We start from the raw sequence: 26,111 nt of genomic DNA, 5'->3' as shown, positions 1-26,111 counted from the left end.
ATTGGACTCCACGTATCTAGAGGACGAAACTTCTCCTTTAAAGTCTATCACTCCGGCAAGATATACAAAGTATCCCTGAACTTAGGAACTTTCACTTATCAAAGATCCGGGATAGACTCGAAGAGAAACCCTAGATACGCAAAAGAGGTAACTTCCCTTACGGTTTGACGACCACCGCCTCACCACCGCCACTAATCACAGTCGGTTTAACTTCGCCTATAAAAGGCCCCCCACTTCGTCCTTCACAGGACACGATCTCTTCACTCCAGAAAAGATCACCCCATACTCAGAGTTCTCACAACTCGCCCCCTAAAAGGATCAATCAATATTCGTTCTTTTACAGCACCCTGACTGTTTTGAGCGTCAGAGCGGTTTTCAAACCCTTTGCAGGTTTTCCCCCTCGAGAACAGACGAACATGAGCAAGGAGCAAGGACCTGGAGCAAAGGAGCTAGAGTAAAGATGCAGAGCAGAGAAGTAGAGCTGAACAGAGGAATCTCTCATCTCTAAACAGAATATACCATCATAACGGAGGCTGTCATGCATCAACTCCCTTTTTCATGCTGATTTAACCGGGAGCCAATTTTCGACATCAACATTTGGCGCTAGAAAGACGGGCATATCTCTAGCAAATCATCAGATTCGGTAACCCGAACCTCACTCAATACTTTTTTAGAACTAACTAGTTTTCCTATAGATCTTCAGGCAGACATGCTAGCAGAAAAACGAACACCCGGTGAAGACCGAGAAGGGTCTTTATATCTCATAATGGTCTCAGCAGCCCTCGAGCGGCTGAAGGTCGAAAGAAAGAAGCAAGAAGAGAAGATAACAAAACTTCGAAGTGACCTAGACATAGCAGAGACTAAGCTGAAATCCCTGCTCAGAAAAAACCCCAGAGCAGCACACAGTCTGAGGGGTCCTACATTCCCGGGAATGGGATCATTCTTAGGGACGAAAGATCTTGCCTTAGCTAGGACTGCTCCTTGAGGCTTCTGGTCGTTGCCTTAGCTACCAGAAGCAAAGTGAGTTTAATTAGGACTCCTCCTTTTAAGTGTTGCCTTTTTGCTAAAACAGAGCTACCTGTTTTGCCGAAGCAAAGTGAGTTTAATTAGGACTCCTCCTTTTAAGTGTCGCCTTTTTGCTAAAATATTTTGTTTATTAATAAAATATGTAGCTTGTAGCGCTACTTCTCCCGCCTAACGACTTTATTCGCAAAATAACTAAAAGCAAATCAGAAGTGATGGTAACCTACGTGGTTCTTGCTTTTCAGTCCTGCATGTCCACCGTGGGATCTCCGTAGAACACTTTATCTTCTCCAACGGTGGCCGGGTTGGTTGTTTCCTCTTCACAGCCTTGGGCGGAGATTAGGTGACATTCTCTGACTACTTCTTGATTTCCTCTGATCGTTCCCATGAGATTCATTTCCGGGATTGAGAATTTCATCATAAGGTGGTCATAGAGATTATCTCCCTTGACTCTCTCAGGAAGTTCCTACCCAATATGATGTTGTAGGCATGCATCTTGTCGACTATGGCGAAATTTAACATTATCGCTGTCTTTGTTTCTCCTTCTCCTATCAGTACGGGTAGCGATGCTGTCCTATCGATTTAGACTTGATTATCGCCGAACCCTGTCAAACACGACTTATATGATTTGATATGGTGAAGACTTACCCCGAGTTTCTGGAAGCATGTTCGGCTCATGACTTCAGTCGAGCTTCCTGTGTCGACTAGGATGCGCCCTACCCTCCAATTGGCTACTACTGTCGTTATCACCAGTGTGTCCACGTGTGGAGTTATTACCCCCACTAGCTCATCATCGGCGAAGACGATGGGCAGCGTCTCTACACTGGGTTTGATAAACAGAACTGGTGGGTTTTTTGCCTCGTTGGCATATATGCGTTGTTCTCCTTTGGTTGTTCCGCCGAGAGTCGGTCCTCCTGAGATAGTATTGATGTTTCCCATAACCCCGATTGGTTCCTCTAAACCTTTGGTTGCTTTCTTGATGGTCGGACTCTGTTCGTCGGAATCTAGCCCAGACCCGATTCCTGCTTTGTTTGACGACCTTTTATTCTTGTATTCGTAGGGTCGTTGCTCCTTCTGGATGTATTTGTCCAGCTCACCTTTCCTCACCATTTCTTCGATGAGGTTCTTGAGATGTTGGCAATTGTCAGTTTTGTGACCGTAGCCTCGGTGGAAGGCGCACCACGCGGTCATGTCTCTGAACCTGAACTCTTCCTTGTCATCGTTGGGTCCGAGTAGTTCCGCTTTTCCTTTCGCTATGAGTATTTGTAAAATTTCCTCCCTCCCTTTCACCGACGGGGTATAGGTGGCGAAGTCAGATATGGGTATTTTGCTTCGTTCTCGTTCCTGTGGGGCCTAACTTGCTCTCGTTTTTTCTTTCGGATCAGTTCGCTTTCATACGGGATGTTGGACAAAAACTTAGGTTGTCCGAGTTCAGCTTATGTGAACATAAAATCAGCTGAAATCATTCATACATACAAGTCAGACAAAAACAAATATTCTAAAATCTGATTCAAGTAAATGCAAACTATGACTCGAGTTTAAGATCGGACTCAAATTTTTTGTTAGGCTAGGAAGTTAAGGATCGGACTCAAATTTTTTGTTTTATGACCAAAATACCTTCATATTTATAATGGCAGGAATCGGACTTCCAAAGAGAAGCAAGAATATCAGCTTTTCAAGCTATCAGATCAATCTCAAACTGGTTGTACTGGCAATCACCCAAACCTCATTCAACTACATCACCTGGGCTTCACCGGAACCTGGCACTAATTGCCGGAAAATCAACTCAACCTAATACGAAAAAACTTCAAGATGCCGCAGAGGCGAGGCGAAAAGCAAGAGATAATTTGGGTACACGTAAAATTCCGTTGAATAATAAACTTCATGACGAATATTGGGCCCCATCTACTCTAACTCTTCCAGAAAAGTTAGGTTTTGTGAATTTGATTGATGGTAAATTAAGATTTTGATATATATTTTTTCTCTTGATTTGCAGGTGATCCTTTGTCAAGGTTTTGTGAATTTGATTGATGGTAAATCGATTTCAAGTAAGTAAACTACAAATTTGATATTGTAAGGTTTTGTATTTATTTTTAACACAGCCTTCTGTTTCTCTAATGACTTCACCTTCATTCATTTACTGCCAATGACGATGAAGATGACCCTTTATCACCTCCACATCATTTGTCATGGCTTTCTCAATTGTGAGTCTTTCACTATTAATTTTATTGTTTCTCCAGTATATATGTAATCAAATTAATGAACTGTGAGCTCTATTATTTTTGGTGAACATCCTCAACCAAGTAACCAATTTTGTCTTCAAGGTTAGCTTATTTTATCTTTAATATATCAGGTTCAATTTTTTGAATTGAACTGGTTTGATCTTCTGGTAGATTGGCCTTCGAAATTCAATTTTTCAGTTTCGCTCACATTATTGTTGACCTCTGCTTTCAGGCAATTTCATCTACTATTTTTAGGTACAAAAATTGAAAGCAACTCAGTCTGAATACCAAAATCATCGAAGCAAGCTAAACGCAACCGATAGTTCCCAATTTTCTCTTCTTTTGGGAGGCTTGGAAGCTATACTCAGTCTGAATACCAAAATCAGGTTCAACTTTAACTCGTAAGTCGTAGCTCACTTCAAAAAAGTGAAGTGAACGGTCATTTTACATGATTGCATTATGGTCCATCCCTGTAATTGGTGATTTTCCTTGTGGTTTACGTGTAGGCGGTGGGATTGTGTTGCGTTGCCAGATGATGTTGATCGTGGCGATGAAGCTTCCTTTAGATTGGAAATAAAGGAGTTAGCATCCGAGGTAATTCTGCAGCTATTTTATTTGCAATAATCTATTTTCATTTTACAACACTATAATTTACTACTGAAGTTTGTCCAGTTAATAACCAGTTAACAACATTGCTTCACTCTAATAAGGACACTGGTGTGTGGTGTCATTACTCTGAAATTGAAATGGTTTTTTCTTCGGTGTATAGAGATTAGGGTTTCTAATGGGTTTTTTCTTTTCAATTTCAGGTGTTTATTGAAATGGTTTTCTCTTTGGTGTATAGAGATTAGGGTTTCTAATGGGTTTTTTCTTTTCAATTTCAGGTGTTTATGAAATTGAAATTGAAGACCAAATCCAAAATTGATTAAGGAAATTGAAATGGTTTTCTAATGGTTTTCTAATGGTTTTTTAGATAGATGTTTCTTTTCTTCTCTTTCAGGCTTATTGAGAAGTTGATAGATGAAATTTGGGGTTTGATGTTTATAAAATCACCTAATTTTGATTTTGTTTTCGGGTTTGTAGGAGGATTTGTTACAAGATGAACCCACACTCTGTATGAAACCAAATCTTCAAATTACTCTCAAGTTCATTAAAGAGATAAGTGGCAATACCCATATGACGAGCAGAGTCGAAAAGATCGATTGGCTCCTTATACTCAAACAGTAAGTTTTTTCTTGGTTTAATAAGAAAGTTCCTCTTAAATTTCATGTTCAGATTTGTGATTCTGTGTGGCAATATGTAATGTGTTTCAAGAATATTTACTTGTCCAAATGATTTGTAAATAAAAATAGTCCACTTGAATTCTATGAGGTAGCTAGGAGTTCGTTTTGTAATGGTTTTTGATTGCATCATTTCTATTCAATTGTCCATTTCAGCCTCCAAATAGCCGCGTCTCAGCCTCTAATTTCTCTGTTTTAAACGTGTTGTCTCGTGTACTCGTACACCAATTTAATACTTTAGACAAAAGAAAGAATTCTGACTGCAGATATTTTCCGAATTTCACAGCATCTCAAAGAGTATTACTAATCTGCTGACCCTTGTCATTGAGCCAATTATAAGCAAATCCTTTACTCTCTTCACCCTGAAATGTTCCTTACTTTTTCCAGAGAACACTTGCTTATATATTTGGATTTGATCTTCACCTATCTTATAGATAGAGGTCCATCTGTTGATAGCCAGAATGCTTAATCAAAATGAGTCGGAAATATTTTCTCTGTTGCTCCATCCTCTCTCAATTCTTCTCAGTTTTTACTTAGTTTACATAAGAAGCATTATAGGGTTTTTAATTGGTTTTTCAAATGATGAAATCGTGCCAGTTAATTATTTTTAATTGGATCATTGTTTTTCAATTAAGGTTCAGAGATTTAGGGTTTTCTTTCTTTGTTTTTTATGGTGATTTAATGGTTTTTAATTGTTGAAATCATGGCAGAAGAAATGGTGAATCACACACCCACATCTTCAGAAAAGAAGATATCTTCGTGGAAGAAATATTTCCCTAAACTTCAGCAAAGAATCAAACTTCTGAAGGTATGTTCTTCCCCAAATCTTAACGGTAGTAATCAGTGACCCAGATATCTTCATGGGTCTCCCTAATCTTCAGCAACCAGATCCTCAGAATAAAAAAAAGTAATCTTCATGGTCCTCCCTAATCTTCAACAAGGAATCATACTTCTCAAGGTAAGATATAGGGTAAGATATTGTTACCGAATAAATTTGTTCTGCCTCTCTATAAAGATTGTTCTGAAAAAAACATTGTGGACCTCTCCACAACTTCAAACTTTGGGTGTTAATTGTCAGGTAGGATATGTCTCTGTCTTTGTCAATTTCATGTCATAATTTGAGTTGATTTAATTCATAATCTGTTCAACAGGTCTGTTATGTCTTCGTCGGCGGAATCATCGTGTGCCTCATCCTCATCCGTCAATCGTCCGTCGTCCCCATCTGTTAATAGCCCACCTTCTCCTTCTTCATCGACATCGACCTCACAATCTCCCACCCGTCAACCTTCACCATCATCATTTGATGCAGCTGTACCAACTATCCCTGCTTACAGGCGACCTGATTGCCCCCGTTGCCACAGACATTGTCCTAACACCGAAAGCGTGAAAGGTGTTAACATGTCGTACCTGAGAGTCTATTGCGCAATATGCCAACGAAAATTCACTTTGTTGGGTGTCAATGCCATTAGCCGCAAAATTATCTACATTTCGACGACAGTTTTAGGTCCTGCTGCATCCAAAGGAAAAGAAGTGGATAACACACTCATGCCTTGATTTTTGTCGCTTTTAGTTACGCTACCCCGTTTATATGTATTTCCCCTCAATAATGCATCAATTCAATCCTTTACATGCAGTTCTATTTAATATTATGTCTTCATATATCATCCTCAATGGTGTTCATTATATCATTAACTTTCATTCTTGTTCGTGTTTCCACTTCAGTTCTTTCAAACAGGTTAACATTATTTTGTATCATAAATGATTAACTAATTGTCATAGAGTTATTTCTTCTTGGGGTAGTTTTAGATAGTATTTGTTGTGTTGGGAAGCTAATTTTTAATTTTTAACTATGTTGTAAGAGTTTGTAATGTGTACTGTTGGGTATGTGTGTTGCTAACAAGTTATTCCTTGCTTTACGGTTCGTGTAATATATATATATATATATATATATATATATATATATATATTTAGATACGTGTACTAATAATCATTTAAATAATTCCCACAACAAGAATCCAAAGGCTGCTAAGAGCATCTCCAATTATGAAAAGCAATAATATTTTTAATGCTTTTATTATAACTAGGTATAACCCCGTGCCCATAGGGCACGGAAAATTCTATTAACACTGTACGTAAAGTGTTTGTATGCGTGCATAATATAAATTCAAAATCTTAATGAAAAATATACTTTCAACATAAAAAATAACATTCACCGGTTATGAAGTCCTTACTCAGCCACCTACCTAGGATATATTTTCTCCATCCCATTTTATTTGCTCACTGGTTTACACATGTTTTTTGTTGATGCTATTCATTGGAGATGTTTGTTTCTTCACTAAACAAACTCAACATTCACGACAAACTCTAAATGTGTTATGATCTTACACCAGTGTAATAAATCAAGAACAAATTTATTTTTGAAGAAGTATGGTTAGAATGGACAGAGATTCAGACATATTTCCCTTTTATAATGACTGAAGAAAAGATTTGATAGTATTTTACGACACTCGCCCCTCAACATTGTAATAACAATTCATTAACATAACAAACTACTTTTTTTTTTTGAAACTACATAACAAACTACTCAATAGAGATCGAATTGTCTCTCTTCCTTGTTACTACAAAGAGAAACATGAGTCTAAAATACAACGCAAAGATGATTATAAGTAGTTGGGATCCATATATAGTAGTGGTGTTACCGGGCTATTTGGATTTATTACTATTTGGGATCCATATATAGTACTCTGTGATGGAACATTAACATATCTGAACATATGTACAAAGTAAACACTAAAAACTTTCATCAAAAAAAAAAAAACAGTGAACACTAAAAAAATTAGGTTTGGATTTATTTTAGGACTAAAATACCATATGGTCTTAAAATGAAAATTTAAGAAATCCAAAAATACATTAGAAGAACCAAAAAAAATGTGGGAAACATAAAAATCAAAATTTACAAAAATCAAATCAAATGCAAATGAATAATAAAAATATTACACATTAAACGAACATATAAAAAAACTATTTATGTTTTGTATGTTGAAGCACTATCATATGAATACTTCCTTTGTATATACTTAGGAAAACCACGATAAAAAATATGTTCAAAGGAGTTCATCGGAACCTTGTGGATACTTTCCCTAATCCTAACTTTCTTGTTTGATGAAAACTATAGTAAGATTTATACAAAAAAATCACTTATGTTTAACATGAAAATTGATAATAATGAATCAAAAGAACAAAATAACATGATTGCCAAGAACTAATTAAAATGATCACTAATTGCAACGTGGTATGTCTCCCTACTCCTTGAAGCTTCAACTTTCTCCCTCTAAAATCTACAATAAAAACACATCAATTACAAAAAATCACTCGTGCTTAACATAAAAGTAGATGATAATAAATGAATCTAAACCAAGATTATGTTCTTTTCTCAAAGTAACATATAGAAATAAGATTCAAACCCTTGATCAAGTTTTGTATATTGATATATGAAATCCATGAAGATATCTGACCTGGACGAAGAAAGCTCAAAGTTGCAATAAGTGACAACTTTAACAAATTACAATTGTATATGAATTTTGATTTACTCAAGCAACCTATCTTTAATCATCTCCGTATTTCATAAGAAGCTAATACTTGATCCATTTTTCCACAAACCCCTTATATAATATGAGAGAGAGAGAGAGATGAGAACGGATCGTAAATAAAATGAATAGTAAGAAAGGGTCAATCGATTACACGTAAATCTCATATTAAAAACAAAACAGAAAACAAATTTTAACAAAAAATTAGAATCAAATTGATTATGAAGCAGCTAAAATAAATAAACAAACACTTACCATCATAATAACTAAACGAAATGATAATCAAAGTCAATGAACAATATGAAACATTTCAAAATGGTAATCCGGGAACAGGTTCAATTGTTTTTTACCTTAGAATCAAATATCATATCCTTTGACGCAACTCTTGATTCAGCCAAACTTGCAATTGCTTCCAAGATATAAGAAAAATGCCTGCAAATGACCCAACTATGAAGACTAAAAACTAATAATAGAGTATAAGTAGATTTGGTCCAGGGAAGAAGTGGAATATGACGGGTGAGAGCCAATTCAAAGGGATTCCAAAATCTAACAATAGATTATATTCAAGTCATTCACATAACAAAAGAAATGCATGCATCATCTAATTCCATTCATAGGCAATAGCTAAAATCTATCATAACATGCTAAAGCTAACCAAGAAAAGTTTTATTCAAATCTAACCTCTAGATGGAGAAACATCATGCCCATTAAAACAATTCCATCGACTAAATCAAATCATGACTTTTCTTGTAGAAACATTTGATAGATTGAAATTTCTTGTTGCAACAGGTGATTTTAACGATCTTGGTGTAAGTGAATCGAGATTCTCGAGTCTGAAACTTGGTTGCTTTGAGTTGCTTGGTTCAGGTTGTCCATGATCAGGATATTGAGTTGGTTACGTGGTGGTGTTAGATAGTTCTTTGTTTCTGTAGATTAAATTTCAGAAAACCGTCTGTTCTTTATAGATTGATATTCAGAATGATTTTCTGAAAGTTCTCGCTCGATCCAGTTCCACCACTATGGGAATTTACCAGCTTGAATCTCCATTAAACCTGTCTCAGTTGATTTTGAAGTTGCTTGAATCAACTGTTGGAAAAGAAGAAAAATCAATTGTATAAATTAGTCGAGATATCCATTCATTTAGACTCCATTTCTATCTGATTATATGATTATTGGTAAGTACACGAGAATAGTCTAACATAAGACCCTCCCATGACCAAGAATATTATATCTAGGGTCACCCCATTCACTGAGTTGGATGCCCGAAAAATTGATATGGTATCACAGCTAGGAGCCCAGAACTGTCCTGACACTGACAGGCCTAACGGCCACGCGTACACTCTTTGGGCCACGAGTGAAGGGCGTGCAGGAATGGCCCCACATGGACAACACGAAGTCTCATAACTTAGAATTGATAGAGCGGCTCTACTCATTGCCAATTGGTCAAGTTGCAACCCCACAAAATTAATCAAGAGAAAGGATAGACAAGTTAAGTGATACAATACCTTGTGGGCCTGAACATAAGCCAAGACTCTTACTCTTTCAATAATAGCCTCTACCTTTCTTTGTAGCCTTGCATCTACTCCCTCCTTTGTGAGCCTGCTATCGTCCCATTCTTCTTGTTGTCCTGTTTCAGACTACATGAAACACTTTCTAAATTTAAATTTTAATAAAAAAAGTACACAAAAAGAGACTTGGGTTAAGGATCAATATATATATATATATATATATATACATATATTCATTCATATGATGTCCATGAAAAGAAATGGCTACAAAAAGCAGTTCTTAAGTATTGTTTGGGCAAACACCACTATGTTGAATAAAGAAAATAACTTGGGGTGAAAATAGAATTTCTAGCAGTCTACCAATTAACAAATAAATGGTTGCAGTCTCCGCAAGCTCTAGCATTAGTAGATGGGATTGGCATATGTAGGTAGGAAAGGCGTCGAAGCAGATTCACTGTTTAGAACAAAGTGGATTTCTCCAAAACACACTCAAGCATTTTAGATTTTCTAGTATAGTTGTAGGTTAATCCTATTATATAGAGAACTCTTGTCTAATCCTTAGAAAATAAAAGAAACCCCAGGCCAAACCTTATACAACTAAATTCATACAAAAAGTCGCCGTTTTAGATAGATAATAACCAAGTAGTTAAAGAGATAAAGAAGCTTACTTTGGTGAGGAGGATATTCATAAGATCACTTTCTGCCTTCAAATCATTAAGGTCTTTTTGTTGACTGATGAAATCTGAAAAAAAAAAAAAAAAAAAAAAAAAAAAAAAAAAAAAAAAAAAAAAAAAGGAGATTTTTCTTGACAACAAAAGTTTCCCTCACAAGAAGCTTCACTTCTCTCAGACATTTAATCAAACACACCAGAGAGTTAAAAATGAATCAAAAAAAGCAAAAGCAGCCACACCTGACCTTTATTTTCCTTGGTGGAAGATATATCAAATATAGCTTCTTGAGCAGACATCGACTCTTGCTCTTCATCTCCATCCACCACCAAAAATGTAGCTTATGAGGACCTCAAATCGCCAGGCGCCAACTCAATCTCCGACATGGTTTCTCCTCCAATCACCTCAATGAGGGAAGAAGGTTCCGACGGACTAACTTGTGCTACACCTATCTCAACAGGTACTATCAACTCAGATTCACCACATGCTTCAGCCCTGGATGGGGATGACTTATCTACTTCAGGCAAATTGACTTCATTTGGAACAGAATTTCTCCGCTATTCGATGCCGATAAATCAGGGACTCATTATCCGTATTAAAAGGTGGTACATATCTGTCGAAGGGGTGCCGATGCATCAGGACTTTCCATCACTGCTGCTCCCTTTAGTATCCTTTTTCTTCCTATACTGCTGGAACTAATACAACAAAAAGAAAAACAAAGATTGCTAAAACAAACTGAAATAAAACTTTTGTGTACAAAGCTGCCCAAATCATACAAAGACTGAGCAGAATCAATCTTCCAAACCAGGAACTTGGGGTGCAGCGTCGGGCGATGCCATAAAATTAGAGATATGAAGAAATCTGACAGAAACTGTACGTACATCAAAAACTCAAAACTTAACTATAGATAGTTAGCAATTAGGGAGGCTCAGAGCATACTCTCCAATATGATTTGAAGTATGGATGCTATTTTCAAGTCCCAATTCCAAAAAAAAAATCATATAGTTACATGTTGAATCAGTAGTGTAGGTAGTGTTCGCTTTTTATTGAGTCGTCTCAATTCTCATGTTGCAATATGAAGAAATAACAACAAAAAAGAAGGATATATGAGATTGAAAGAGCCTAGTGAGACAATGAATTTTTTTCCATTGTTCTAGCATCCTTTAACTTGTTGGTCAATGGTGTAATCTCCTTGTCTTGTTGCTTCTTGAGATATTTCAGAGAAGAAACTGTTATAATCTTACTTTAGAAGTATAAAAGCATGATCCACAGTATAGTTTTCCAGCTTGTAGCTACTGACAATCGCCTCTTCTGTCTTACCTATTGACTATTACTTCTTTCTAGTTTGTCCGGCAGAAAAGTAATTAAAGGACTATACATTGTCATCTAACATTGGATCACAGTATGTAGTTTGGCAATGTGGCCAGGTGAGAAAGAAAAAAGTCCAACTCATTATCTATCCTATTCAAGTAGTTAATTGTTGTAAACCAATGAGGAAAGTTGTTTGAAACATTGAAATCCGGAAAATTATGTAACACGATTATTATAGCAGTTTCATTCATGAATTCTAAATATTATGTAACACGATTATAATAGCAGTTTCAAGAACAAAATATGGGGGGAAAAAACCTTGTTCAGAGAACTCCATGTTTACCACCTTTTCCAGGTCTATGTTCCTTTCCCTAGCATTCTTTGTCTCAAGTTGTTTGAAACATAGTTTTTTTTTTTTTGTATCGCTGTACCTAAATACATACATGAAGAAATGATAAGAACAAAATGAGATAGAGATATTCAAATAATAGCTCATTTGTACACATCATAACAAAATAAATATTTGTCTTTTATGAATCTCGACATTTTTCTCATCATCAACATATAATGACCGACTTGCACAACTCAGACTCCACCCAAGACACCTAAATAATCGTCGTAAGTGTTAATTTTTTTGTTCAAGCTTAGTTTCCGATCAAATGACATTGAAGCTCCTACAAAAGTGAAAAAGTTATCGACATTTTGGTCACCATCAACATACAATGACCGACTTTCAGACTCCATCGAACAAACCTAAATATTCGTCATAAATGTCATCTCTTTTTTGTTCAAACTTAGTTTCGAATGAAATGAAATTGATGCTCCTACAAAAGTAACATCTCATGAATTTAGATCTTAGATCTTCACAGACTCAAGGTTCCAATCACCGGACCCTATTCTATACAGATATACGAACCAAAATGTGTACACACATGACCTATTTATGTTGTAGGCGAAGAAGGAAACTACAATCCACACTTTTCATCGAACACTTATCAGCATATGAACTCTACTTTGAGCAAGAACAGTAAAATCAACCAAACCTCAAATTGGTATACCTTGAACACTAAAATTAATTGGCTAATTTTCAGACATAGACATTTCATCAAACACTTAGCATCATATGAACTCTACTTTGAGCAAGAACACTAAAAACAACCAAACCACAAACCAAATAGAAAAAGGATGAAAGAAACAACCCAACCCAATCAAAAGGGTAATTATGAACAAATCAATTTAGATTCCAACCCAAAAGATGATTTCATATAAGTTAATTACGTCCGAGTATCATCTAATTTTAGCAATTCAACTCAATAGCAATTAAAACCAATTTATTAAAATAAACCCATGATGAAAGATGACAGAAAAAATCCATGATTTTAAACATGCCTATTGAAAAGAACAAAAAGAAAACAGGAAAAAGTTATCTCTACATCGAGTTAATGCGAACCCATAATTAGATTAGCTAAAAACTAAACAGATGAACCAAATTCCAAAATTCATTTCGAAATAAATACGCAAACAATCAAAAGCACCATTCAACTTCAAAGCCGAGGTAACAATTTCACCTCAGAATTAACAAATTTCTCCTTTGTAGGTCCACAAGCATTATAATGTTGATCTCTAAACCTGTAAAATCACAAACAAAATCCGATTCAAATAGCAAAAAAATACAAAAAGAAAAACATGATTCGAAGAGGACACTAAAAACCCATTTTTGTACTCTGATTCTAAATGGTACTGTAGAAAATACACAAAACCTAAATGTTCACTTGTCGTTATCAGAAGATTGGAAGAAGAACTCCACGCCAAACTATCTGTACCAAAACAATCAGTGAGAAACAATTATAAGTTATGAAGAAAAAAATTTCATATTGTAAAACCTAGAGAGAAAAAGAGATATAGCAGTAAGACCTAGAAAGAAAACCCATTTCAGAGAGAGAGAGAACCAGAGTAGGAGAGATCTTAAACCACAATTCATCGATTTATAGTTTGTAACGTCCCAAGAGGCCATGATTTCTTCTGCCATGATTCATAATTTCTACGGCCATAAATTTTCTAACGTCCCAACAGGCATGAAGAAGGTACGGTTCGATCTGTCTTTCGGTGATAATGCGCCAAGGAAGGAAGATAAGGCGCGTAGGAAGATGATGAATCCCAGATTAAGGGTCTTATTTACCTTCTATCATTTAGTGGGTGATTAAATTTGGGAGGGTAATGGATCAAAGGGTGGGGATTGTATCAAAATCCTAACGGACGACCGGATTTGTCTTTCGGCTTGTCCCAATCAGCAAAAAACTTTGCGTTTTATATAATAGATATATTAATTTTGTTGATTTGGGCTTAGGTTTGTGGGCAATTTGAATGCATATATCTCTTTGTGAGAGACATGTAGATTTGTGACCAACTTGAATACATATATCTTTTCGAGGGACATGTAGGGGTGAAACCAGACACCGCGAAAAATTAGAGACCGTTGAAAATCAGATCAGACTGGATCATAAAATCGGACCAAAAAAGTCCGGTCTATAATGGTCGGTCATTAGTCGGAGAATGACTTATTTATAGTGTCGACCATATTTTTAGAAAACATTTGTATATATAGTATTGTAATATCATATTAAAATGAAAATAAATTTTTTTTTTCAAGAATGATTTTAGCTTATTAAGACATTATAATTAAATTATTTCAGAAAAATATTTACCAATTTTAGAAATCTCATACCATTTTATATGCAGAAATAATTCTATCACGAAACTGTAATAAATACCATTTTTGAAGTCCCTACTGTAATCTAAGGACGAAATTAATCTTCACTAATGTAGTTACTTTGGGTTTGTACCACCCCTGAAATAATCTAAAGACGAAATTAATCTTTACTAATGTTCAATTACCATGATGATTGTATTTTGTCTCACGTGCCAAAGGCGGTTTAGCACAAAAAGACAGAAAACTCTTACAACAACTAACAAGGGTTTTTTAAGGGTTATTTCTAAAATGGCCCCCAACTTTGTGACCAGCTTCCTGCCTGGCCCCCTACTTTAGCCAATATTCTCGTATGGTTTCTTTTTCCCGTTATCTTTAACTGTCCTTTACTCTCTCTCCTCCATCTCATTTTCTCTCTCTGCCAAGTCACCTATCACGCCACATCATCATCATCTTCTCCGACAGGGGTCGCCGGTCGGCCAAGTTTCCGGCCAGCGATCTTCAAATATTAAATTTTTTTTCTCTCCTCTCTCTCTCTAGAAAAAAAAAATTTCTCACCCTCTCTCTCTCTCTAAAAACTCCGGGAGCTAGGTCTGTTCGTGAGCAGATCCAGGTATGTCTAGCTCCGGCGAAGGGAAACCGGAGTTTTTAGAGAGAGAGAGAGGGGGGTGAGGGAAAAACAAGGGTTCTTTTGGAATTCTGGAGTCAAAAGTGTTTTACTTAGGGGGGGGTAGTGGTTCAGGACATTGGAGGACACTCAGAGACAAAATGTTCCAGAGACATTTCAAGACATTTCGGGACATTTGTCCGTAGACAAAATGTCTTTATGGACATTTCAGGACATTTGATTCATAGACAAAATGTCTCAGAGACATTTCAAGACATTTGGTTCATGGACAAAATGTCCTGGGGACATTTCAGCATATTGAATCCATGTACAAAATGTGTAGTGGATATTATTATTATTATTATTATTATTATTATTATTATTATTATTATTATTATTATATTATCTCATCATTGAAGGATAATTGGTAGACATTTATTATTTTAATATTATCATTATTGTCAAACCATATGAAATAATATATTTGTACTCATGTTTCAATAATATATTTTTCGACTTTTGTGGACATCTGTGGATATCTGAGGACATTGATGGCGGTTGGTAGACATTTATTATTTTAATGTAATCATTATTGTCTAATCATACGAAATATAAATTTGCCCTACTACTTTGAAAATATATTTTTCGACTTTTGTAGACATCCGTGAATATCTGTGGACATTGATAGATATTTAGTTGATATTTATTATTTTTAATATTATTACCGTCTTACCATATGAAATAAAAAAAATTAATTAATATTTCCAAATATATATTTTTCGACTTTTGTAGACATTTGTAGATATCTGTGGACATTGATAGATAATTGGTAAATATTTATTTTTTAATATAGTTAAATATTAATATAATAATATAATAATAATATAATATAATATAATATAATATAATATAATATAATATAATATAATATAATAATAAGATAATATTATAATAATATGATTTGATAATAATAATTTTTTATTACCTTCCTTACTCAAATATATAATAATAATAATAATAACAATAATATAATAATAATAATAATAATATAATAAGAATAATAATAGTAATAATAATAATAATAATAATAATAATAATAATAATAATAATAATACAATAATGAAATAAAAAAATTAATTAATATTTCCAAATATATATTTTTCGACTTTCGTAGACATCTGTAGATATCTGTGGACATTGATGGACAATTGGTAAATATTTATTATTTAATATTGTTAAATATTAATATAATAATAATATAATATAATATAATAATAATATAATATAATAATAATATAATATAATATAATATAATATAATATAATATAATATAATATAATATAATATAATATAATATAATGTAATAATAATACAATAATATATTAATATATTAATAAGATAATATTATAATAATATGATTTGATAATAATAATTATTTTTATTACCTTCCTTACTCAAATATATAATAATAATAATAATATAATAATAATAATAATAATAATAATAATAATAATAATAATACAATAATGTAGTAATATAATAATAAGATAATATTATTATAATATGATTTGGTAATAATTATTTTTATTATCTTCCTTACTCAAATGTCCCCAAGTGTCTTCCATATTTTGAGAGACATTTTCTCTCCAAAAGCTCTCCAAATTTACACTAAAATGTCTCCAAATGTCCCCAAAAACAATTTGTCTTGAAATGTCCCTAATTTCGTGTCCCGAACGAATAACACAGACATTTGGGGACATTTGAAATGTCTCCAACCAATAACACGGACATTTGGAGACATTTGAAATGTCCCCAACCAATAACACGGACATTTGGGGACATTTCAAATGTCCCCAACCAATAACACGGACATTGGGGGACATGAAAATGTCCCCCAATGTCCCCAACCACTACCCCCCCCTTAGGGTCAAGGGTGCATCTGGGGCGCTTTTAATAGAAATAGGGGGCGTTAATGAAACTTCCTTGTAAGCATTAATGAACCGTTAGATCTTCTGGAACTAATGGTAGATCCTGAAACCACTTTTTTCTTAAACCCTCTTCTTCTCTCGCGATTAAAAAAGTTCAAAACTCACACCTCTCTAACTTCTGAAACCAAACAAGCTCCTCTCTCTCTCTCAACCGAACTCAAGAAGAGACGATTAGGGCAAACTTTCATCTCTTCAAGTTTGAAGGAAAAAACTATTCGTCTTCCTCCTCTTCCTGGTTTACTTAGACCTCTCCGCCGCTCTCTCTCTACTTTAAACCCTAACACCAAACTCTCACCTTTTTAGGGTTTCTCTCTCATTCTTAAACCATTAATCATGCCATCAGCTATGGACATGGAGGATGTCCCAAAGGGAAAGCTTCCTCCTCACTTAGAACTTCAAAGAACTCGTGTACTCTGTAAACCAGATGCTCCCACTCATGTATTCTTCACTCTCTCTAGCTTATTTTCAGATATAGTTGTTTGATTTTTTCTGTTTCTAATTTGCTTTTTTCATGATTTTTTTTTTTTTGGGTGATTGAAGACGGAAAACATCCAATACTCTGGTGCTTATTCGTCGATGGGTGTTGATAATAGTGTAACTTTGAGTAAGTTTCGCGAGAATTTCAAAGTTGAAGTGATTCGACTCAATGAAGATGACATGGAATTTGATATGATTGGTATTGACGCTTCAATAGCTAATGCTTTTCGAAGAATCCTCATATCAGAGGTGCGTAAATTAAGCTGATCAAAGCATAAAAATTTCAACTTTAATTGTTTGTCTTACATTTTTATGTATATTTAATTATGGGTAGATCTTATTTGCTTGATAATAGTAATGATCGAATATATAAGGAAATTGTTTTTTGTTCATCTTCAACTATATGTGTGAGCTTGTATTTGGCTTTGTCTTACATTTAAGTAATGGTTACTTGTTTATGTTGCATTCGAAATATCGGTTTTTAGTATTATTTGGTTTTAATTTGTCGTCCACGTAATCTCTACAGGTTGCGACAATGGCATTTGAACAAGTTTATATTGCAAATAATACGTCAATTGTTCAAGATGAAGTTCTTGCGCATAGGTTGGGTTTAATTCCTATCAAAGTTGATCCAAGGCTGTTCGAGTATATGTCAGGTTTGTTCAAATGTGTATTCATCATTATTTATCTTTTTCTCTTCTTTGGGTCTTTAAGTTTATTGTCATACTGATAAGAGACTCTTTCTCTTTATAGAAAATGATACTCCGAATGAAAAGAATACAATAGTTTTCAAATTGCATGTCAAGTGTGAAAAAGAACGCTTTACAGGTACCATTCTTGTCGATGAAATGTGCTCTCTTAACTATTCTCTTGTCACGTATAACTCTCTCTCTCTCTCTCTCTTTTTATACCAATGAGAATGTGAGGATATAATTTATCATACAGTGAAAACTGATGAGATGAAGTGGCTACCGGAGGGGAGTGAATTTCTACTCGAAACTCAGGGAGCAGACAGAAGTACTGGAGCAAAAACATATACTTCGTTCACTGGCAGCCAAAGCTCACTCCCAGAGTTCTCAAAAAATCCAATTGTCCTTAAGCATCCAGATATCATTGTCGCCAAGCTCGGTCCAGGACAGGTCATCTTGTTACTCTCATGTTCTCTCAATTCTTGACATATTGAAACAAAGCTTTTTTTGTTGTCAAGATAATGCCAGTCACTTTTATGATTGAGTGAGCATTACAATATCAACATATGAGGATGCAAACGTGACTCCTAAAGGATGAGACTCACATGGGCCAAGGAATCTCATGACTAAGCATATGAGTACTTGGGTTTGTGTCAATCCCACTTGTTGCCGAAGTGTTTTTTTATTGTTCTTCTTAACCCTCTATAAGTTGGATGGATCACTTGGTTTTCTGAGGGATTCTTATGCTTGGCTTTATGGTTCCAACGAGAAAGGGTATGCTCTAACGCTTGTAATATATGGCGAAAGGGATTTTCTGAGAGAGCCTTCCTACTAAAGGCGGTGACTCCTTGACCCCTTACTAATGGGCCTCTCCTGGTGGTCGACCACCTCTACCATTATCATTCCATCGTCTAACTTGAATCGAGCATTCTATGTCTAGCTTTTCTATTTCTTCTATCAATAATATATTGAAAGTCAGTGTTCCACTTGATGCTCACATTCTACCTAGCATACTTTGGGGGTCTTCACCTTTATCGCCTCCCACGTGATTTCTGAAGCTTGCATTAAGCCGTTAACATTGCACCCCATATTCTTTCAGTTCTTATTGAACACTTATAAGTTTCATCGGTTAATTACAACTTAGTGAGTCCTTCCTCTTATTTTAATGTTTGACCGCTTGCCCATGTTTTCCGAAGATTCTGAATGTTTCCTCTTAGAATTTCTTCAGTTTCTTTCTATATGTCTTCAATGATTTATTTTTCCAGTAATCTCTTAACAACGTTTTTACACAACCAGGAATTGTATCTTATGTCACAAGCACTGAGATCCCTCAAAAATTTATCTGGGTATTGTTGCAGGAAATTGAACTTGAAGCTCATGCCGTTAAAGGCATCGGTAAAACTCATGCAAAATGGTCTCCAGTTTCTACTGCTTGGTATAGGATGCTCCCTGAGGTAATAAACCCTTTAAGCATTAAAAGTTGACGCCCACTGCCTATTTGCCGGTAAATTGGTCGGTGCTACTTTACTGATCTACGAGAGCTCTTAGTTCTAGTCAAATTTTTGGACGGACTAAATCGGCATCCAGCAACCGTGACCATCAGCTGCTTCTTTTTATAAAAAACTATTCCCAACTCGATTAAAAAAAAAATTCTATTTTCTCTTTTCAGGCAAACTTCACACTCCCTGTTTCTTTATTTTTCTTCTTCTTCACATATTGTTCTATTTTTTCTTGATATTTCTGGTTCAGTCTCAAAACTTCAACTTGGTCAATTAAAAAAATTTTAAAGCTTCAACTTGGTGAATTAAAAATTATACTTGTTTCTTGTAATTAGGTTGTGTTATTGGAAGACATCGAAAAAGGCGAAGCTAAAGATCTTAAAAAAATGTGTCCCGCCAATGTATTTGACATTGAAGATTTTGGCGGTGAGTTATATTTTTTTGTTGTCAAGATTAATTATTCTGAATTGTGTTCTGAACTAATCTTCGCAATGTCCACAAAGATTAGAGGAACAATATTTTTTGTTAATTTTAACACGGAATTATGGTTGTCTCCGATAAAAAAGAAGAAAATATAGTTAGCTTCATTGCTTTGGGATTATTGGGTCATTTAATTCTTATTTGAAAAACTTTTATGAGTGGTCCTTTTACTTCAACTAACTGGTTGATGGTTCTTGTTACTTAATAATCTTTATCAGGGTATGGTTCTTTTTTATGTTTCTTCACCCTATTCGTAATAGAGTTACCTTGTCGAGCAGGTACAAAGAAGGCAACTGTTGCCAGACCACGAGCTTGTACTCTTTGTAGGGAATGCGTTAGAAAAAGAAGCTGGCACCCCAACGACTGGAAGCCCAAAGTCGACCTAAGACGTGTTAAAGATCATTTCATCTGTAAGTTGCTCGACAATGCGTAATCTAATTTTTACCTAGGACATCTTTTATTTTATTTATTTTTTATAACATCCTAACAACAACAAAGATACAATTGTTCCGAAAAAATAAAACGAGAAAAACAGAGGATAATCGTTAGTTAACTAAAGGATTAAAGTGCTAACTGTTAACGTTGGGTCCCCAAATTCAAAGAAGCGAGGGAGTGAGCCAACGTGTTACATTCTCTGGGGCAAAAGTCAATCTGCACATGGAGCGATCTTGGCCGTTGATGCATATTAGCTATGTGATGAGATAGGCACCAGGGATTGCGGCATCTGTCTCAGGGAGAAATGTGACCATTGATTTGGAATCAGACTCCAATATAAAGCTGGCCGGTCTTAACTCTTCGGCTAGGTTATCTCCCAACTCAAACCCCAACATTTCACTGAATCGGGGGGAGACCGCCGTAACCCTCATCGAAACTTGTCGGATTACTTCACCATGATGGTTGCGAGCTACCGCGGCTGCTGCTGCTTCATTGATCTTAAAGGATCCATCCATGTTAATCTTTAGGAGGTAGGAGGGATTTCATCCCGATTCAAGTTAGTGATCGATAACCTGTATAGGAGGCGACAAGGACATCATTTGTTATGTTGCTTAACCTTTTTTACTTTGTGGAACATTCTTATACTTAAACGTAAGTTAGCCGTATAGTGTTAGAATTTTGTCGAAGTGTGTCAAAGGTTCGTCAAATAAAACCACCTTATGAATACTGATAACAATCCAACATCATACGGACTTTCTCAAGTCCTTTTTATGTGAAATACCTTTTTGTACTACACTACTACGTAAGTCACCAGTAAAATACAGAGAATAGAGGACTGTTGATCACGGGAAGTGCCACAATCAGTCACACTATTTGTTACCACCTAGGTCCAATTTTGAAAGTGTAGGCTATTGAGCTGACAGACTTCTCTCATTGACCGGTGCATGCTCAAAATTTTATGTGTTCCATTCATGAGTTTGTTCATCAATAAGCGCTATTTTGGAACAGGTTGCAGTGATTTTCTTACATGTTCTTAAATTTTTGTGCAGTTACCATAGAATCATCTGGAGCGTTGCCGCCAGAGGTGTTATTCACCGAAGCAGTAAAGATATTAGAAGAAAAAAGTGAGCGAGCAATCGCTGAGCTCTCGTGAGGATTTTGATCATTGAAGAAAAGCATACAAGCATTTGAAGTGAAGAATCATCTTGGATGAAACGGAAGCGCCATTCTGTTGAGTTGAAGTGAAGAATCATTTTTTGAAATTCAGTAGGAATATGGATATATGTAACTGTTTCAGAAAGTAAAGAACAGGCATCCTTCTTCAGTGGAAAGAATAGATTAGCATTGTTTTATTGGTTTGGACTTTGGAAACACTAACTTAATAGTGATCGTATTTCTATACTTCTGATCCTTTTTTCGCAACCTATGCACCGATCTATCTTGGGTTTCTTTTCAACATAGGATTCTTTTTTTTTCATAAAAAAAAACGTAGGATTTTTCTTCTTTTTTTATGTATGTCTGACACGTCGACTGAAACCATGGTGAAGGTGGTGGGATGTGGTGGGAAGAAGAAGCAATGCCTGTGTGCTTGGACCGTTTGCTAACAGAGAAGTTAGACGCCAGTCTGGTGCTAATAGAGCTGCCTGCTAAGAGTACGCTGAAGAGGAATGTGATTGCATTGAATAAAGATAAGGCTGTGTTGATCGAAGGTGGGCATAACTGCATAAGTCAATATCTGTTTTGCTCTAGAATAGAGGAATCAAACGACTCAGAGAAGTCGATTCATAAGGTTAATATCTCCTTTCGATGAAATTCAGTAAGACATCAGGTAATGCTTTAATGACTACCAATACGATTAAACTTCAGTTCCATTTTAACAATTAGCAGTTCTACTTTAACCAATACAAATGACTTTGAATGTGATAATACTTGAAACATACTGTACAAAACTTATCCCGAATGAATTTACCACAATAGGTAGTAGCAAGTGGTGTGTTTGATAGTCATTGCAAGTCAAAGACTGTCGATAAGGAAATGCGAGAAAGATTATGATCAAACATGAACATACAGATACTTCAAATTTGATCCATCAGAAGAATCTAATTTACCTCTTCAATATAAAAAACCCAAGTCCGGACCATACAAGGATTCTCCTAGTAGGTTCCACTATCCAGTAAATGAACATCCAGATAGGTTGATCTATACTAAGCTAGTTTGCATGACAATTTTCAGTTTCAACATAAAAAAGCGAAACTTCTCTATCAACGGGCGCAAATGGGTGACGAAGTTGTCGGGAACTAAACCTTAATTGTACTTGTATCATTCTTAAATATACACCGAATATAACTATAAAACCAATAACTTGAAAATATCAACATAACAATAGGAGTTTGTCAGTAAGAACCAAGATAAACTCACCTGCCGACGATCCAACACCAGCCATTCGCCACCTATAAGACAATTGGGAGTAAAGAAAGCCATAATAACTTCGAAACAATTTACATTTTGAATGATTTAACTACAAAACTGAATTTTATATGCAACATGGCTGCATCATCTCTATCTAACAAATAGCAGTTTCTGTGATTTTCTCTTACATTATGAAACAACAAATCAGGATAAGCGTGAAAGACTAAATCGTTTCACACTCACCAGCAAGACACTATCAACACATTAAATGAATACAAAGTTTTCTATGAAATTAAGGAAGATGTAAAGAAAAACTGATCTTGAAGTCTCTATATTTTCTCCCCAATCTTGTACCCGAACTTGCTGATAAAATTCAGCTTATAATCGTTGTTGAGATTCAATGAGCAATGCATTAAGCATAATATGAATTGCAGCTTCATAAACAGCTCCATTATAATGCATCCCATCGACGGTACAACTATTCCCACATTTCCGGCTTAATGTCTTAATATCCAACAAAAGTAACGGCCCCCCATTTTGGCGTAAAATTTTACTCTCAAAAACTTCTTTTTCATAAGCATATCTTGTTCCGAGTGTCATCTTTTCTCTTTTCTCCTCCGTGTTTAACATCAAATCTATCAAGGTTGGCATTCCAAGCCAAAACATATGAGGCGATTGTATCGAACTAGAACCTCTTAACTTTTCATCATCTCTGAACGATGATGAAGGAACGGGCAACATTGACATCACCGATCTCCTCACTGAACCCAAAGAAACACCATAATTCGATGCATTTGATATATGCAACATATCCCATAGTCCTGTTCCCATTACCAAAACAACGGGATAGTGTCGATTCTTCCTAAATTCGATTAATACATCAGTGAGATTTGTAGTATAAGGTGCCCAAATAAAATCTAACTTCAACCCAATCGATTCAATTACAGTCTTATAATCACTATGACGTTTAAACAAGTCCCCTCTGACTAATTCCATCTCACTAGGTTTCAGAATCAAGTTCAACAATGAGAGAACAAAAAGACGAGCTTGCGAATCACCAGCAACAACTACCCATGACCCATTAAGTAGATCAGAAGCATCGAATCGACTTAATTTTTGAAACCCACAAGCATGAACAGGTGTAGATTTTGCCCAACTCCAAGATTCATCATAATTCATAGAAGTATTAATTGAGGTATTTTCAGTATCAACAACCCTAACTGGTTTAACATCCCAAACAATTTCATGAAGAAAAGGAACACAAGAACTCTGATTCTCAATAACAACAGATGAAGAATATGATAAAGAAGATATGAAACTAGACATTGAAGGAAAGTAAGGAGTTAGATGAACACCTATAGCAAGAGTAATGAAGAGAGCTCCACTGAAAAATAGCATTTTGTTTCTACTCAGATGATATCCTGCTAATCCCATTGGAACAAATAGAACAATACAAGCAGCCAATGCACCGAATTGAACAGCACCCACCATTGATCTGATCTTTATAAACTCATTTCTAGGGCTAATCAAGGTAAACCTGCAAAATTGAGATGGAATTGAAATAAATTCTGGGATTCAAAATTAGGGTTTACTATTGTTGCTGTTGAGGATGATGTCCTTTTCGTTGTTGGGGTTTTTTGGGTAACTAAACTTGATTTCTAAGATTAATTAGAAGTTGGCACTATAGATCGAATCGGTTCAAGCTCAAGTTAGCATCTATTTTCATTTCATGATAACGTGCGCTTAACTCAGATAAGGGCTATTTCCATGAAAAACCCTTTCAGACATTAAAATTACCACATTAACCAAATGTAATTTTGTTAAATGGGCAGGGGTAATACGGTCAGTAACATTAGAAATTCTATTCATTCTAACTTGCGCCATTAGGTAACTATAACTTATGATGCTAAAATACGCCATGAATGTGAAAATTAGGGCAAATGTTCAAACATAAGCACTGAAATAATCCCAAATCAAAATTGAGAAACAGAAGAGTCAAAATTAAAGATAACAAAAATTCATTTCAATTAAACATTCAAGACTTCATCAACAATAACCATCCCAATCTCAAATTCTATGCAAGAAAGAAGAAGAAGATCAGGGGATCTGAGACAAGTTTTAACTAAAAGATATACAAAACCTAAAATATTGAAAGGAGATTGAAATAAACCCTAGATGAACCACCGGCACAGATGAACTATCTTGATGAGACAGACTAGAGGAAGTGAGGAAATTAACCACCGAAACCATAAAGAGTTCTTCCTTGACGTTTTAGGGCATAAACAACATCCATGGCAGTCACAGTCTTACGACGAGCATGTTCAGTGTAAGTGACAGCATCACGGATCACATTTTCCAAAAAGATCTTCAAAACACCACGAGTTTCTTCGTAGATCAGACCACTGATCCTCTTCACACCTCCTCTTCTTGCTAACCTTCTGATGGCTGGTTTTGTGATTCCCTGGATATTATCTCTCAAGACCTTACGATGACGCTTTGCTCCTCCCTTTCCTAAACCCTTACCTCCCTTACCACGACCAGACATCTTGTGTTTCTAGAGAGAGAAAAACTCAGAGAAGAAATTCTAGAGAGAGAAATTATGATTGAAGAAGATGATGAAGAGATGATGTTGTTTGGAAGGGGAAATGGGGTTTTTAATAGGCGAGTGTGGTAACATTTTGGGGAAAAGATTTGAAGTTTTGGTTTCGCGGGTAAACGCTTGAATTTTTCAGCGATCCGTGTGAGAGATCTTTCTGATGGTTGGATTAATAATATACGGTTCCGATGCTGTTTCAAATGTTTGCGCGGATTGATAACGTGTATATTTTGTGAATTTATTAATGTTTTCTCTAGTGGTCGAGGAATTTAAAGCTGTGGTAATTTTCAAATGGTCCCCCACTTTTTACCACTCGACTGTTTAGTTTATAGTTTATTAATTTTATATCTAATTAACTTTCTGCTCTCAAAATTAAGAGAATCTTTCATGAGGCTCAAAGTCAATTTTACTCTGCCCCATTTTTGTTAGAATTCTCCCACTTAGAGCATCTCCAATGGTTCTTCTCCAAATGCCCCTCCAAATGAGCATCTTCTCCAAATTTGGGGTCCACTTTTGGAGGGGCTCTCCAATGGTTCCAACTCTATCCACCCCTCCATAACATTTACTACATTATTTTAATCTAACATTTAAACAAAAACACATTTTCTACATACATAGTAAATTA

At 35.4% G+C, this 26,111-nt stretch overlaps 5 protein-coding genes across 12 annotated transcripts; 2 read left to right on the top strand and 3 right to left on the bottom strand.

The window, feature by feature from the left end:
* The first annotated feature begins 2,658 nt into the window (after window positions 1–2,658).
* On the top strand, window positions 2,659–6,227 carry LOC147564112 (histone-lysine N-methyltransferase ATXR2-like). 5 transcript variants are annotated; one of them, XM_086643388.1, is made up of 9 exons: window positions 2,659–2,874; window positions 3,020–3,071; window positions 3,182–3,227; window positions 3,501–3,646; window positions 3,752–3,839; window positions 4,130–4,187; window positions 4,329–4,468; window positions 5,236–5,483; window positions 5,677–6,189. In XM_086643388.1, exons 3-6 carry the CDS (start codon window positions 3,213–3,215, stop codon window positions 4,172–4,174), a joined length of 294 nt encoding a protein of 97 aa, XP_086499514.1. In that variant the 5' UTR covers window positions 2,659–2,874; window positions 3,020–3,071; window positions 3,182–3,212; the 3' UTR covers window positions 4,175–4,187; window positions 4,329–4,468; window positions 5,236–5,483; window positions 5,677–6,189. The 5 variants fall into 5 exon arrangements, 3 of the variants coding, with proteins under 3 accessions (XP_086499514.1, XP_086499506.1, XP_086499523.1); XR_015225972.1 differs by having other exon boundaries at window positions 3,478–3,631; window positions 4,130–4,468; XM_086643380.1 differs by having other exon boundaries at window positions 4,130–4,468; window positions 5,236–6,227.
* Window positions 6,228–7,575: 1,348 nt separating this feature from the next.
* Window positions 7,576–13,622, bottom strand: LOC147564111 (uncharacterized). 4 transcript variants are annotated; one of them, XM_086643360.1, is made up of 10 exons: window positions 13,514–13,622; window positions 13,360–13,416; window positions 13,168–13,228; window positions 11,946–12,030; window positions 10,536–10,983; window positions 10,289–10,362; window positions 9,618–9,749; window positions 8,794–9,198; window positions 8,463–8,544; window positions 7,576–7,863 (listed from the first exon to the last, which is right to left on the bottom strand). In XM_086643360.1, the coding sequence occupies exons 1-5, from the start codon at window positions 13,611–13,613 to the stop codon at window positions 10,924–10,926; spliced, it is 363 nt and encodes a 120-aa protein (XP_086499486.1). In that variant the 5' UTR covers window positions 13,614–13,622; the 3' UTR covers window positions 7,576–7,863; window positions 8,463–8,544; window positions 8,794–9,198; window positions 9,618–9,749; window positions 10,289–10,362; window positions 10,536–10,923. The 4 variants fall into 4 exon arrangements, 2 of the variants coding, with proteins under 2 accessions (XP_086499486.1, XP_086499490.1); XR_015225964.1 differs by lacking the exon at window positions 13,514–13,622 and adding an exon at window positions 7,990–8,040 and having other exon boundaries at window positions 8,794–9,749; window positions 11,918–12,030; window positions 13,360–13,384; XM_086643364.1 differs by having other exon boundaries at window positions 8,794–9,749; window positions 11,918–12,030.
* Window positions 13,623–16,936: 3,314 nt separating this feature from the next.
* RPAC43 (RNA polymerase I subunit 43) lies at window positions 16,937–21,882 on the top strand. The gene is made up of 9 exons (XM_086643332.1): window positions 16,937–17,339; window positions 17,442–17,627; window positions 17,905–18,034; window positions 18,132–18,206; window positions 18,324–18,517; window positions 19,426–19,521; window positions 19,902–19,992; window positions 20,325–20,456; window positions 21,531–21,882. Exons 1-9 carry the CDS (start codon window positions 17,235–17,237, stop codon window positions 21,632–21,634), a joined length of 1,113 nt encoding a protein of 370 aa, XP_086499458.1. The 5' UTR covers window positions 16,937–17,234; the 3' UTR covers window positions 21,635–21,882.
* A 1,082-nt stretch (window positions 21,883–22,964) lies between these two features.
* On the bottom strand, window positions 22,965–24,992 carry LOC147564109 (Pmr5/Cas1p GDSL/SGNH-like acyl-esterase family protein). The gene has a single exon (XM_086643342.1). It carries the CDS (start codon window positions 24,379–24,381, stop codon window positions 23,269–23,271), a length of 1,113 nt encoding a protein of 370 aa, XP_086499468.1. The 5' UTR covers window positions 24,382–24,992; the 3' UTR covers window positions 22,965–23,268.
* On the bottom strand, window positions 24,892–25,435 carry LOC147564108 (histone H4). Its single transcript, XM_086643351.1, has one exon. It carries the CDS (start codon window positions 25,433–25,435, stop codon window positions 25,124–25,126), a length of 312 nt encoding a protein of 103 aa, XP_086499477.1. The 3' UTR covers window positions 24,892–25,123.
* Between the last annotated feature and the right edge of the window lie 676 nt (window positions 25,436–26,111).

This window comes from Eschscholzia californica, unplaced genomic scaffold (assembly GCF_041429995.1).
Source record: "Eschscholzia californica isolate CP2 unplaced genomic scaffold, dmEscCali1.0.p SCAF_1, whole genome shotgun sequence".
In the NCBI taxonomy this organism is placed as follows: domain Eukaryota; kingdom Viridiplantae; phylum Streptophyta; class Magnoliopsida; order Ranunculales; family Papaveraceae; genus Eschscholzia; species Eschscholzia californica.
The sequence above is the reverse complement of the archived record's forward strand: the minus strand, read 5'-3'. Positions and strand labels throughout refer to the sequence as shown.